The 16158-nt window shown below is 40.7% G+C and overlaps 1 protein-coding gene across 3 annotated transcripts in view; it reads right to left on the reverse strand.

The window, feature by feature from the left end:
• TTLL5 (tubulin tyrosine ligase like 5) overlaps positions 1 to 16158 on the reverse strand; it is a 239727-nt gene that overhangs the window by 182607 nt on the left and 40962 nt on the right. For all 3 annotated transcript variants that reach the window (XM_036430782.2, XM_036430771.2, XM_036430764.2), the window contains exons 10-12: positions 12683 to 12784; positions 10605 to 10696; positions 9253 to 9360 (exon numbers count right to left, since the gene is read on the reverse strand). In XM_036430782.2, coding sequence (XP_036286675.1) covers positions 9253 to 9360; positions 10605 to 10696; positions 12683 to 12784 — 302 coding nt within the window. The remainder of the gene's footprint in view (positions 1 to 9252; positions 9361 to 10604; positions 10697 to 12682; positions 12785 to 16158) is intronic.

Here is a 16158-nt window from a genome sequence, read left to right on the forward strand (position 1 = left end):
GATTGTTGCTGCCACCTTAATCAACATTTCCTTAGGAACTTTTTCCTTAGTGAGAAAAATTTCCCTAGCCTCTAGCCAAATCAAAACAAACTTGAAAATTATACTAGTGAATGGTAAAAAATGCCTGGCTCTACTTCTTACTTTACATTACACCCTTTCCTCCCTATTTCTGCAATGCAGCTGCCTTAATTTTCTTGATGCCTATTTACTCCCCAACCCCTAAGAATGTGTTCTGCTCCCACTCTCTAATAGTCTGTTCTCATTATGATCACCAAAGACCGCCTTACTGCTAAGCCCAAGCATCTGAAGCTGTTGACCATCCCTTACTTATTGGAACTTTCTTCTCCCTTGGTTCCAGGACACTGCTCTCTGCTGATTCTCCTCCTCCTTCCTCTCCTTTCATTCCTTCTCTTCTGCCCAGCTAATCACTGGTGGGTTTGCTCAGGGTGGTTTCCTCAGGTCTCTTCCCTTCTCAATTCTACTTCTCTTCTTGGGTGATCACATGTATTCTCATGGCTGCAATTAACATTATGATGATGACATTCAAATCTACATCTTTAGTCAAGTGTCTTCAGGACACCAAATCCATAATTCCAACTGCCTTCTAGACAACTTCACTAGGACATCCCATGGATACTCAACACTCAGCAAAACATAATTCGTTATCTTTCCCCAAAACCTCTTTGGCTTCCTATTATTCTTCATCTTAAAAAATGGTAACCCCACCTATCAGTCTCTAAATCCAACAAATTAACAGATCTCTGTCTTTATTTTTCTTTAACCCAGCCTTCTGTTTTCTTTTAAGGTATAATTTACATGAAATGGACAGATCTTAAGTATACAATTCGATATTTGATATGTCTTAATGATTTGATACACTCATATCCATCCACACAGAACATTTCCATCACCCCAGAAAGGCCTCCCATGTGCCTTCCTAGTAAACACCCTGCTTCCTTTGACACACCCCAATCACTACTCTTTTTTTTTTAAATATAATATTTTATTGATTTCAGAGAGGAAAGGAGAGGGAGAAAGGAAGAAACATTCATGATGAGAGAGAGTCATGGACCAGATGCCTCCTGCACACCCCAGACTAGGGATCGATCCCGTAACCTGGGCATGTGCCCTGACTGGGAATCAAACCCTGACCTCCTGGTTCATAGGTTGATGCTCAACCACTGAGCCACACTGGCTGGGCACCAATCACTACTCATTTTTTTTTTTTTTAAATCCTCCCCCAAGGATATGTTTACTAGTTTTAAAGATAGGAAATGAGAGGGAGAGAAGAGGGGGGAAAAACACAAAAAAAAACCACAACATTGATGTGAGAGAAAAACATGGATTGGTTGCTTCTCAGATGCATTCCAACTGGGGACCAAACCTGCAACCTAGGTATGTGCCCTGACTAAGAATAGAACCCAGAACCTTTTGGGACAATGTTCCAACCATCTGTGCCACACCGGCCAGGGCCTCCAATCACTATTCTTTCTTCCACTATAGATTAGTTTTGCTTATTCTAAAATTTCATATAAAAGGAAGCATGAAGTATATACTCTCTTGAGTCTGGCTTCTTTCATTTAGCATGCTTGTGAGGTTCATCCATCTATCATTGTTTCTTATTTTAAGATAGGCTTATTGAGGCATGTTTACATACAGTAAAATGCACACTTAAAATGTACAGTTTGATGAGTATTGACAAATGCATACAGTTGTTTAGCTGCCACCACAAACAATAGAATATTTCTATCACCAATGTGACCTTCTGCCCCTTTGCAGTCAATCCTCATTCCCTATCCATCAGCAACTTCTTATCTGATTTCTGCCTTTTCCCACAAAGTCAAATAAATGGAATCATACTGTATTTAGCCTTTTAAGAATTATTTTCTTTCACTTCAAATGTGCTTTTGAGAGCTATCTATGTTATTATATGTATCAGTCATATAGTTCATTCCTTTTATTACTGAGCAGTATTCCATTTTATGGACATACCACAATTTATTTATCCATTCAACAGATGATGGACATTTGTGTTGCTTCCAATTTTTGGTGATTATGAATAAAGCTGCCATAAACATTCATGTACAGGTACTTATGTAAACATATGGTTTCATGTTTCTTGGGTCACAAGATAAGTATATATTACCACTGTGTACCTCTACCTCTGAAATTATTTCCCTAGCACGAGTCTCTCTCCCCACTGTAGTCCATTCTCTACATGGTATCAGAATTACCTTTCTAAGACATAAATCTAATAGATTTATTAGACAGGCAGTGACTGTCAGCAACAGACTCTGACGTCAGGTTGGTTCCTGGAAGATTTTAAACTAGTCATTTCCAATAATGTTGAATAGTTTTCTCTGTGTTGTAATTATATCATACCAAGCTTTAGATCAAATCATGATAAAAGTTAAAGAAAATAATAATGATCCTATTGCTCCCCTGCTCACAAACCTCCAGTGGCTGGTCCTAATTGTAAAGGCCTGAAACTTAAGTGTGTCAGGCCTATACAACTAAGCCCCAGTCTATTCCCATAACTTTATCCCCGGCCACCCAATCCTAGGCAGGCTACTTCTGGTCACAATGAACTTACTTCAAAAATGCCGCATTGTTTCATGACATTGTTTTGCATGTCATATTCCCTCTGCAAGGAATGACTTTCCCTGGCTCTTCTAGGCACAGCTGTTAACTCTTGTGTATCCCAAGAGCACCTGAGTTACCCCACTACTTGTACTGTCAGTTATCATTTCATGCCTGCTCCTCCCATCACTCAAGGGCAGGGCTCATGTCTTATTCATCGTTATGTATCGAGCAGCCTACATCATAAAAAGAACATAGAAAGCAACCAAGAAATACTATGGTGAGAGAAAGTGGGGGAGAGAAGAAAATAGAAAGAAAAAGAAGGAAGTTTTAAGTGAAAAATTGTACTATTTTTGAAAAAGACAAAAGGGTTTGCAGGTTCTCCCCACAAATAATTCTAATCATGAGATGAAATATTCATAATAAAACCAACAACCATACAGAAAATAAGAAAAATTCTTATTAAGATTTTGACATATTAAGGAAAAACTTGATACAAAATGGCCTAGGGAAGGAAGGGAAAAAATATCTGATAGAGGAATTAATAAGGCATTCAAAACCTAAAAGATTACCAAACATGTCACACCACTAATTTTGGAATCAGTCTACTAACCCCCCCAGAAATAAAGTCCCAGCTGAAGCTATAATCCTTGAGGCAGTGGAGAGTGCTAACACTGTCCAGGACTCTCTGTCAGTCAAATGCTATTGTAGAAAGGAAATTCTTTTCAACTTGGCTTTGGATTTGATTTGAAACCTAAGGAGGAAGTCTTTATCTGGGATCCAGAAGGAGAATTTGGAAAAAAGCAGGTCAAGGTCCACAGGAAAATGAACCAAATAAAAGAAAAAGCCCAGAGCCAATTTGTTAACTAGTCCAAAAAATCAATATGGTATCTGGCTACCATATGTAAAGGTAGATTTGGAAAGAGTAGCTAGGACTAGGTACTGTTGGTTTGAGCTGAAAAAGTGTCCTTTCTCAGACCTGATCTACTAAAAAGGATGCTATGATTTATAGTTATAGGATAGCAGGAGAATCCAGAATATGCCAAAAGTGGCCGGACACATCAGAACTTGTCTTTCTAAGGGTGGAGAAAGAGCCAGAGACCTACCTCTCAAATTTGGCTTTGCCATTTAGGCCCTAGGACAGATTATTTAACTTCTCTGAATCTTCTTCCCTTGTATATTAACATGAGTAATAAATACAAACTATAACAAGGACTAAAGAATATAACCAATGAAGAGTACTTACAAATAGTAGGTACTTTCTACTAAGTCCCTTCTACAGTACACTTCTCTTCCCATCTAAGTAGAGCATGGGATGAACCGACAAGAAGACTGTCTCAACAAGTGAACTGTTTAATGACTTCCATTATTTTTTTGTTGGTGGTGGTCAAGTAGTTTACATTGTTGGAGAATGTATATTGCCTGCTTTACATTGTTGGAGAATGTATATTGCCTGTTTTCATTCCTTTAACAAATATTTATGGGCATTCTCCCTTTAAGAATGTCAGCTAACTCTGTGAAATGGTCTAGAACAGTGGTCAGTAAACTGCGGCTCACGAGCCACACGCAACTCTTTGAGCCCTTAAGCGTGGCTCTTCCACAAAATGCTACGGCCTGGGCAAGTCTATTTTGAAGAAGTGGCATTAGAAGAAGTTTAAGTTTTAAAAAATTGGCTCTCAAAAGAAATTTCAATTGTTGTACTGGTGATATTTGGCTCTGTTGATTAATGAGTTTGGTGACCACTGGTCTAGAACAATAGCATTGAAAGATCAAACCTGCATTCATCCAACAAAGAGAGGTTTCCTGAGCCTGGTTTGCACAGAGCAAAGATACCGTTGGTCTCTGACCTAAACAAAGCCAGTCTCAACAATTTTAGAAGCAGCATGAGAGTGGGTTCATATGATCCCAGGCTCGAGAGGAACAGGGTCATAGCTTGTCACTTAGGCCATCTTCACACACACACACAGATAAAGTCAGTGTCAGCAGCAGCATCTTTAAAGAGCAGCTAACATCCTGTTGTCTTTGGCTGCTTTTCTCACAGCCAGTTATCTCACGGTGCCAATTTCCTCAGCATATTTAAAGGGTTGCTGTGTAAGCATATACTTCACATGGTACCACATTTTCACAATCTTGAAGGCCGTGAAAATTAGACCGTCAAAAATATGTTTCACTGGGGGAGTTCTATAAACCGCCCTAGCCCATATGGCTCGGTGGACAGAACATTGGCCCACAAACTGAAGGGTCACGGGTTCAGTTCTCGTCAAGGGCACATATCTCGGTTGCAGGTTCAATCCCCTACCCTAATTGGGGCACGTGCAGGAGTCAACAATCAATGTGTCTCTCACATTGATATTTCTCTCTGTCTCTTCCCTTCCCTTCCACTCCCTCTAAAAATCAATGGAGCCGAAGCCAGTTTGGCTCAGTGGTAGAGCGTCGGTCTGCAGACTGAAAGGTCCCAGGTTCGATTCCAGTCAAGGGCATATACCTTGGTTGCGGGCACAGTGTGCAAGAGGCAGCTGGTCGATGTTTCTCTCTCATCGACATTTCTAGCTCTCTATCTCTCTCCCTTTCTCTCTGTTAAAAATCAATAAAATATATATTTTTTTAAAATAAAAATCAATGGAAAAATATCCTCATGTGAGGATTAACATCTACAACAAAGTTCTATAAACCAAGAGTCCTATGATCAAGACGACTTAATTGCAAAAACCCATCTTCTGACCCTTTTCTCCAAGCTAAGTCTCTCTCATCTGAGCTCTCTCACTCACTAGCTCTAGATCCTGAAGTAAGAGTCTTAATTTGTCAGGATCTCAATCTCTTTTCTAATTGTTCTCTGAGGAACTTCCAAGATGTACACATCTATGAAAAAAAACATTAAATGGCTAAGTTCCGGTTGGTTTGTGATGGTTCCTAAGTCTATATTTAAATACTAATAATACAATGCAGATATATATATCCTATATAATAAAAGCCTAATGTGCTCAGTGTCTGGTTGTCTGGTCAGCTGTTCAATCTATCAATCGAAGTGTAATATGCTAATGATATGCTAAGGTCACTCAACCACTTGCTATGACATACACTGACCACCAGGGGACAGACAACCAGTTGACCATTCACTATAACATGCACTGATCACCAGGGGGAAGATGCTCTGACCGGAAGGTGAGTTTGCTGCTGGGGTCCAGCCAATTGGGACTAAGTGAGATGGGCCGGACACATCTTGGTACCCTCCTATGGTGCCTCCCGGCTGGCCAACCTCCTGCATCCCTCCCCAGCCCCAATCGTGCACCAGTGGAGTCCCTTGACCTGGCCTATGCCCTCTTGAAATCCAGGACCCCCTGGGGGTTTATCAGAGAGCCGGTTTCGGCCCAATCCCGCACACCAGGCTGAGGGACCCCACTTGTACACAAATTCATGCACTGGGCCTCTAAAATATATATGTTACATGCCATGCACAGTTTGGTTTGAAAGGAACAGACTCTTATCTATGCCCTGCACACCGCATAAATTCAATGCCTAAGTAAACAAATGAATGGGAATATGAAAGGTACCAGGGAGCGCGGTTGGGCATCAGATGGTAGGATAAGAGAGAAATGATAGCACAGAAACACTTAGATAGTAATGGAATGCTCCTGGCAAGGATTCATAATGTGGAAAGGCAGAAACAGCAACCAAAAAATATATAGTGAACCCCATCACTGGACTATTGGCTTCCTCTAAAAGCACCAATGCTTTGTTCAAGCCAAATTCTTCTGGGAAACTCTCAACTCCTATTTACTCTAAAACAAATGAAAAAAAGGAAAGAAAGAAAACAAACAAAACAGCTTATTCCTTGTAACTTAAAGCCCAGGGAAGGTTAGGAATCGTGGGAGGCAAAGAGATCCACTCAAATATACACACGTTCACAGAATCATGTCTGATGGGGGAGGTAATGAAGCACACAGAATCCCAGGACTGACAGGAAGTGGAATTACAACCACAAAAGCCAAGAACACAGTCAACAACTTAAAAAACTCCAGATGCACTCAGTTTATTGAAACTGAACACAAGTAGGGAGGGGGAAGGAGACCATGGGTGAGGACACGGACCTCAGGGGTATTCACGAAATCAGAGAAAGTCGCTGCTTACTTCACATCAGAACTTTGATAGCCATTAAGTATAAGAAAATCTTAAGCTTCCAAAAGGCAATCAAGCAATAAACCAAAATAGGAATGGAAACATTCAGAAAAGCTTGTGATGATTCTACAATAGAACAAAGATTTTTTTACACCAAAAAATTTACCTTCACATAACAGCCAAGCAGATGTGGAAAAGGACCTTTATTTATTTATTTATTTATTTATTTTCATCTAATAATGTTTTTAAAGTTGGAGTTACAGTCCCTATGTCCTCTCTTCAAACAGTTTACAATAATTCTAAGAGCTCTAAGCCCTTACCAAATCACATTTATTATGAAGCCTACTGTCAGGCCACCAAAAGGCAGTGAGAACAGGTACCAATCAGACATTCAACAATTATTTCTTGGAGGGGCAGAAATGAGGGAGACACTGTTGCTGTCCTCAAAGAACTTCCGGTCCATTGGGGGGACAGACACATGACTGGGTACCAGGCAACATGCCGGAACCACTGCAGACTATGAACAATGCTGGGGGTGGGGAGATTATCTTTGACTGGAGACTTAGAAAAAACTTCTCCAAAGGAGTGATACTTGACTTAGTCTTGAAAGATGTCATAACCTGTTAGGTATTTCAGACACAGGATAAAGCAGGTGCAAAGGCAAAGGATTTGGAAAGGACCTGGAGGTCCAGGGAGATTGTGTGGTTTGGTTTGGCAGAAAGAGGGTGAGAGGGGTAGGGAGACAATGACTACTAAGAATTCATAAAGGCAAGCTGAGAGACTACCGGGAAAGTGTATGTGTGAACAAAACACAGCAATATAATAGGAAAGAAACATAATGGAACACGTGCACAACATAACATGAAAGAGGAGACACAGGGGGCACTTTGTTAGACTAGGATTCCTAGAACAGACAAGGTCAAGGTGAGTCTTAGAACATAAACAGGAATGTGGAACGCAGGCAGGAGAATTTCCAAGCTGAAGAGCAGGCCTTACAGAGAGGCACAAGACACAGAGTGGTATAATTAGACTGCAAGGTTTAAGAAAGGAAACAGAATTCTAGAAAAGCCAGCTGGGGTCAGATCCTTAGAAGCTTGAAGTTATATCAGGTTTGTGTTGATGATTAAAACCTAAGGAGCCATTTATGGGTTTTATAAGACATAAATATATTTGCACTTAGCCCAGCTTGGCTCAATGGTTGAGCACTGACCTATGAACCAGGAGCTCATGGTTCGATCATCAGTCAGAGCACATGCCTGAGTTACGGGATCTGTCCCCAATGGGGGCATGCAGGAGGCAGTCGATCAATGATTCTCTCTCATCACTGATGTTTCTATCTCTCCCTCCCTCTCTTGTCCTCTCTGAAATTAAAAAAAAAAAAAAAAAAAGTTTAAAAATAAATAAATAAAAAGCTATCACAACTTCTTCTTTTCCTATATAATTTTAGGTCCTTTCTTATCTACCATCTTCTATTCAGTCTCAACACTTCCCTTGGTTCAGTGGCCCTAAAGTATAGGCTATTATGATAATCCATTGAAGAAATCAAGAATTATAATGGCTAGTTATAAATAGAACAAAAAAAATGTCTATTAAGTACACAATAAAGGCCAGGCATGTGCCAAGTGCTCTGCATGCACCGTCTCACTTGCTCTTCCTGGTACCCTGAGGAGGCAGTGCATCATCACTGCTGCTTCATAGCTGAGGAACCGGAATTGGTGCAATTTGCTGAAAATCAGAACATTAGTAAGGGGGCCAATGGGTCTCAGCCTACATCTCTCAGGCCCTACACCTGAAGGTCTTTGCTTTTCTGTTACCCTGCCTCCTATACAAGCCATGATTTGCTACTGTATTACTTGAATTATCCCCCATCTATGAGCCTGTTGCGTTTTACTAACAAAGCCTAACACCTGCTGAAAGCCTGTGTGACTTGACTGGCAATCACTACGAGTTCACATCCACGCAGGAAACAAATGCTACAGCACCACCACTAGTGGGTCAGTCAGCAACAGGCTTCCTGACCCAGTAACTGTGTCTCTCTCCTTCTCTGTGCAATCAGGGAGTTAGGGATGGCAGAGAAGAGGAGGAGAGGAGGAAGAGGAAGAGAATAAAGAAGGAGAGGGGTAGAGGAGGAACCCGCTGGAAAGAAGACTAAAACAAAAAGGAGGAGTCGTTGGAAACTGGGAGAAAGCACACACTGGTACCAGCCAGAGCTTCTTGGAACAGCTCCCAGTCTGGCTGCCAAAGAGCTCTGGAATATATTTGTTAGAGCTGGATTCCTGTACAGTCCGTTGCAGACTTTTTCTGATTGCACTCTGACAAAGAGACCTATACTTTAGTTCCAATCCCTGCTTCCCACACAGAAAGCTAGCTCGTTCTCAGGGGGCCTCCAACTAAGCTCACTATTGACCTCTTAGTAGGATCTTCACGTGAATTTAGAAAGGAATAAAAATCCACCACATACCTTACTCCTGCAGAATCACTCTCTACCCCAGGTTCCCATCCCAACTTCCCAAACCCCTTTTTACAAAACACTTTAAGCTTTTTGAGTCTCCTTACCAAAACAACTGCTGCGGTGAGGAACAAAGGTTTTACAGGCTGTAGCAATAGCCAGCTCAGCAGAGATTATAGTCTTAATGATCAGGTCTTCTACATGGGCCATCAACGCTACAAAAAAAAGAAGAAGAAGAAGGAAGAGGAGGAGGAGGAGAAGGAGGAGGAGGAGGAGGAACACCACAATGCATGGATTAGAAAGACTGGATTCCAAAACACAATCCTATATAATAAAAGCCCAGCAACCAACCAGAAAGACCACTCAACCAGTCTCTATGATATGCACTGACCACCAGGAGGCAGATGCTCAGTGCAGGAGCTGCCCCCTGGTGGTCAGTGTGCTCCCATAGCGAGAGCAGCCACTCAGAGGGCAGTCCACAGCGGAGCAGCACTCTCACAGCGGGCTGATCCCCACAGGCCATGCCCCCCACCAGTGCATGAATCCCGTGCACTGGGCCTCTAGTCTAATATAAAAGCATGTGTGCTCATTCAAAAAAAGTCTCTATATAACAATCATGTGAATGGATGCTCCAGAAGAAGGCATATCTGTGAATAGAGGAACACAGTCAAAATGGTGGTTGCCTATGACAACAGACAAGACAGAATGGAGAAGGAGCGTTTCTCCCCTTCTCACTCCTCCATCACCTTCCCTGTGTGGACTGAGATAGGCCTTGTTGCACAATTTCTCATTCTGCTCAAGGCTCAGTATTGGTGTCCATTTTGATTCCAAGCCCCACAATCAAACTTCATATAGTCCATTCTCTAATTTAACAACATGTGTAAGAGAGATTAACTTAGAAAAGTTTGAATTCAAGACCAATATAGAGAAAATTTATTATTTGAAAAGCAGATAGCAAGTAGCCCCACTGGTGTGGCTCAGTGGTTGAGTATAGACACATGAACCAGGAGGCCAGGGTTTGATTCCCAGTGTGGGAACATGCCAGGGCTGCCATATCAATCCCCAGTGGGGAGGAAGGCGTGTGTATGCAGGAAGCAGTTGATCAATGATTCTCTCATCATCGATGTTTTGCTCTCTCCCCTCCTCTAAGATCAAAAAATATATTTTAAAAATAAAAATAAAAACCGACAGTATTTTCGTTAACAGTTCAACATTCACAAAGGTTAAGTTCACTGAATATTAAAGAAGAAAGTTATGTTTTTCGAACTAGAAGAAAAGAGATTCCAGGATCATGGAAAGCATTTCTGCATCTCGTAAAAGACAGGAAAAACTGAGACCAAAACCTAATCACATCAAATGTCTCAGCAACAGTATTACAATTAAAAACTAACTTCTGATGAGATAATGGTAAAGTTATACACAGAAGGGAAGTCAAAAAGAAAAAAGGCCTGGTACTCACCAGTTGTATCTCTGCCTTCTTGTTTTAGATACCTAAGCATAGCGCTCATACTCCATTTGTTCCCATAATCCTCCACTTCTGGATCATCACAACTAAAATAAATTAATAGGTCAAGGTCACATATGCAACTAGGCCTGGAGGTAGAAACAAAAATTTTTACAACTTCTACCTCATCACTTTTCCTTACACTTTTTTGTCACATATCCCTTTACAGCAATTTCTTCCGTTGAAATGAAAATGCGTATAGCCTGCCTTTTTGAGGAGTGTAAGGGAGAAGCAGTCAAGTCTTCCTCAAACAATTATGCATCATAAAAGAAATGTGTGAAATAATATTAACAAGTTGAAGAATGATTCCAAAACATTAATAGTTTGAAATATTTGGGGTGAAAATCTAGCCTTTGATATAAATGTTATGAGGACATAAAACCGCCTCTGATGCCATTTTCAGACCAAAATTGAGCCTGGATGGGTTAGTGAGATACATAGTGGAGCATTTTAATGAGCAAACCAAGTACAGAGTTGCTTTAGCATATGAAGCAAGCTTCCTCCTCTCTGGTGGCAGACATAGCTTTTTAAATGTACCTTTTCATTTACCACTGAAGGAAAGGGAGAATGCACTAGAGCACATGTGTCAAACACAAGGCCCGCGGGCCAAATCCGTCCCGCCAGGCCTTGCAATGTGGCCCACACCGCGCTGTCATCACTGCACTCCGCTGCGTTTCCATCACAATGACAGTTTAAGACTGTTCAGTAAACCATTCGGCCCGCGATTTAGGCTGGATTTTAGATTTTGGCCCCTTCTCTGATTGAGTTCGACACCCCTACACTAGAGCAACAATAAAAGTGATGCAGTATACCTCCACAAAGAAGCAGGATGGCAAACGGGCAGACTCCCGTGACTGGTGGAAAGGTCTTGCCATCTGGAACGTGTGTGTTGCCACTGCCCACTCATTGCCTATCAATGCCCCACCACCACCAGTTACTTATTTGCTCATTTTCCAAAATGAAGGCGATTTCTTCAACCAATTCCTAATACTGTCCACAGGATACCCAATGCAATCTACATAGCTCAGCAACCATTCAGATCCGTCCCTTTCTCTGCTTCCTTCTCTTTCTTTCTTTCTTTCTTTCTTTCTTTCTTTCTTTCTTTCTTTCTTTCCTTGAGCTTTGTAGGCACCTATTTTTAGTCTGAGTAGAAAGTAACTATTTGGTGTGTTTTTTTATTTTTCCACTTTCTGGCAAAATTATCAGAATTAAAGAAAACAGAGCAGAAAGAATATTTCCACACAGCTGGGCTGGTATTCCCTTCCACTGAATCCTTTTCTGAGATGGCCTCGTTTCTTTATTTAATTTATTCCAAAATTTTTCCCTTTTGATCATATAAGTATTTATTTTAGAAAAATGTAGAAAGTACATAAAAGCTCTGAGGGGAAAAAAATAGAAATCGCCCACCCATAATTCCATCCACTACAGTTAACTTTTAACATTTTTGTGTCTATCTTTCTAGTTTCCTTCCCCCCTCCAGCACAAATAAACAGCTTTAGTTATCTTATATATTCAAAAAAGGAACTGATTGCATGCAGTGTCTGGTAACCTGCTGTTTCCACCTGACAATGCATAGAGACAAACATTTGTGTCTCTGATCTTGTGTGCACATCCTTCGTTACTCCTTAAGGTTAAATTCCTAGAAATGGAATTGCTGAGTCAAAGGGCACAAGTGTTTTTAAAACCTTTGATACATTTTATCAAATGCTGAAATGAACTCATTTCTTGATTTCTAGAAAGTTTCACATGCGCATGAAATTTCCACTCTAAGCCAAAGTGAGGGAAGACAATGAATGAGGAAGATGAAACTTGAGAAAGCATATTTTGGTAGAGAAGGTGACTCTGTAACTGTGTAAGCAATGGAGAAGCAACAGCAGATATGCCTCAGAACTAGGGTAAGTGACTTAGCTTTTCACATGTTACATGGACATAAACATAATGTTTGCCTCCAGGGCAACAAGTTGACTGCTGATTCCACAGCACCCACATTTGAGACTGACTTCTCCAGCTCCTGGCTCTGGCGCAACCAATACCTGACATAGTCTCCGCTCTTCTTATTCACGCTGTAATTTGTCAGGTGCATGAACTGGTTCCGAATGTTTTTGGCTCCTTGATCATATCGCACAGTTGCAAACCTGATAGAAAGGGATACAGGTTAAATGCCAGGAACAGGGTTTCAAGAAAATAAAGCCTAGAACACAGGAACAAGAAGATTTCAACAAAAAAAGGGTGACACCATTCCTAAATGCTGAGTGCCAACATCCATGCTAAGTGTTTCATATATAGTATCGTATTTAACTCAATCCTTGTTGCCTCCCAATTGGGGATCGAACCCACAAACTAGGTATGTGCCCTGACTGGGAACTGAACCTGCAACCTTTTGGTGTATGGCATGACACTCTAACCAACTGAACCACCCAGCCCAGGCAATATTATATCTAATTTTTAAAAATATGTATCAAAACTACAATAAAATGTGATCTAGAAAAATTAAATAATTTATACCAAATCACACTGACTCAAAAACCCATGTTTTTAACTACAAGATGCTGTTTCTCTTCTATAGAACCTTAGGAGGGATAAAAGATGAAAACAGTTATTCACAGCCTGGGAAATTGTGTGTAGGATACTGTGGAGGTTGAGGCATTAGCTGGTCAAGAAATACCTAGTGAGTGCCCACAGAGTCTATGGAAAATATTAAGCAAAAAGAATAAAAGGACAGCATAATAATATATAGACTTAGAACTCATCTCCAAAGAAACAACAGAGCTGATCTATAAAGTTCATTTTAAGGAAATAATAATGTCGGCATCAATAGCAGACAAAGCCCATGTCTGCAGAATAGCATCAATATGAGCCCAGTGCAGGAGACTAATTCCTGAATTTGGAATGAAAGCAAAAGACAGAGAAATTAAACATGGAGTCCACTGAAAACAGGGCAGCAATTTGATATCCTGGACTTCTGTCAAAAGAAGACCAAAACGAAGTATACGTGCCTCTGAAGGAAATAACCAGGAAGGAGAAAACTTCCCAGTGATGCCCAACATCAACAAAAGGACACTTGAGTCGAATGGTTATGGTAAATATCAATGCCTGTTTACATACCACCACAACCATATCACCCTTCACTAAAGTGGTTTTCCCAAGAGGCTCATCCAAGTGTGTAGAAAAAAAAATCCTCCAAGTCCATGCGTTTATTTTCATATGCTTCACAAATTATTTACATATGCTCACTCAGACTATGAAGTCAATATGAATTTTTACCACATTAAAGGTCAGCGTTTTAAAACTGTCCTTTTCTCTATTTCTTCTCACCCACCCATCCAATATATCCACCTCCTAGTTCCCTGTACTAGAAATATATGAGCCAAAGAAACAGAAGTGTAAAAACAACAACAGAAAAACCTAGGAAATGAAAATAAAACCAACATGAGGCCAGGAAGAAGGATGTGGACAAAGAGAAAATGCTAGCTAGGCATGAATGGCTAAGGCACAAGAGGTTGATGAGTACTAAGTCTATACAGAGAGGAAGCTCAAATTTCCCAGATACCACCAGTAGTTAGCACCTAACGTCGAGCCGTGTCACTCCATGGTGAATAAACCTTGCCTTTATTTACCAAGCGACCTTCAGCAGACTTTATCTGAGCAACTGGGAGACAGTCATTCTCTGAATTCCTGTAAGATGCAAAGGGGGGTCCATGCTGACCCCACAGAAGCTGCCTACCTCCCCTGGACATCACCTCCTGCCACCATCTCCCCCAAAAGAATAATGATTTCAATGAAGGGAAAAGGCTATGCTTCAGAGAAGAAAGGTTTTCATCTCTCCTAAATATGAGTACTGATCAAACTGGGCCAACAACATGAAAAGATTGGCACAATCCTGGTGATTAACTGAAACCCAACACATGTCATTCCTACACTCCTTTTTTCAATAGGACTCTTTTTTCTTTCTAATCTTTCTTTTTGCTAGGGAATTTATATTCTGAACCCCAGCATAAGATTATTAATGTCAGAGTGGGTTTTTGTAGAGATGAAGAAGTGGCAAGAAGTAAAAATTAGAGAAAACAAAAAATGTAATCTCTATGGAAAAGTTACTCAAAAGGACAAAAGTGCTACCTTCTTCATTTCACTTAGCCTGATGGGACATGTAGAAGACCGGACAGAAGGAAGGTAGATGTACATGCTCACCTTTCCCCCTAACCCAAAAAGATCTTACGGTTCTCTCTAAAATCCAGGTTACAGACCACATCCATCTCTGATCACCACTTGAAACTTTTCCTTCTTATCTGGTCCCATTAGTTTCAGATCTGGCACAAGAATCAAGTTCTGATTCACCTATGAAGGGTTTTCTTTGTTTTGTTTTTCGATTATTTGGCCAACTATTAAAAACCAGACCTTCCTTCCTGTAGCCTAGTGACAACCACAGCTCACAAGAGGAAGATGGTGAGCAGGATGGGAAGGCAGCTGAGAGGTAGTACCAAGAGGTTATGTAAGCAGAGTAACCCAGCTGGCCCATAGGGTTCAAATCTGACACAAGGAGGGCATCAGAGTGGGACAGAAACCAGGGAGGTCAGGAGACTGGCTAAATACAAGGGAATTGCATAAATAAATTTGTTGAAGAGAATAGGAGTCATATTTCACATTGTTGGAGAGATTTTTTTAAAAAGAAAAGGGAAAAAAGCTAGAAAGAATCTTGTTCTGAACTAGAATTGGAGGTATTATAGTATAAACTCATGCTTTTCAATACCAGAATATGGCAAAAGTAGGTTTATAGTTGTTAGTATGAAAACAATACAATAATTAATAAATAATAATAGAAGAATAAACTGTGTTTCACATACTCACAACTGTAAACTACTTTTATCTCCCCCTGTATACAGATAAGAGACACAGATGTGGAAATAGATACTATGTAAATGTGTATGTATATGTACCTGAATGTATACATATTCTTATTTTCTAGGTTTGTCCATTGCAAGGACCTGAGAGCAGAGACAGCCCAGAGCAATGAGCATATCTAGCACCCAGATGATGACTCCTGAATTCTATTCTCCATTAAAAGCCACCAGTGCTGCCCTGGTGGTGTGGCTGTTGGTTGGGGGTTGTCCCAAGCACCACAAGGTTGCTGGTTTGATTCCTAGTCAGGGCACATGCCCAGGTTGCAGGCTCAATCAATCCCCAGTGGCGAAGGGTGTGTGAGCAGGAGGCAGCCAGTTAATGTTCTGCTCTCACATCGACGCTTTTCTCTCTCTTTCTCCCTCTCTCTTCCTCTCTCTCTAAAAATCAGTTTTTAAATCTTAAAAAATTAGGGCAACCAATGCTCCTTAGAAAATATGGTTGATTCCAGGACTGGGACAAAGAACAAGATGAGCTTGAAACATTTTGTGCTAGAGAATAAGGGAACATGTCAAAATAACACAAAAGCCAGTTTAAAAGGGTCCCCATTGTCCAAATCTGGGGCAATTTGAGCTTCAAAATAAATCATAACAGTAAAGAATTATAACCCATT

The sequence above is a fragment of the Pipistrellus kuhlii genome, unplaced genomic scaffold, assembly GCF_014108245.1.
Source record: "Pipistrellus kuhlii isolate mPipKuh1 unplaced genomic scaffold, mPipKuh1.p scaffold_m20_p_1, whole genome shotgun sequence".
Classification (NCBI taxonomy): Eukaryota; Metazoa; Chordata; class Mammalia; order Chiroptera; family Vespertilionidae; genus Pipistrellus; species Pipistrellus kuhlii.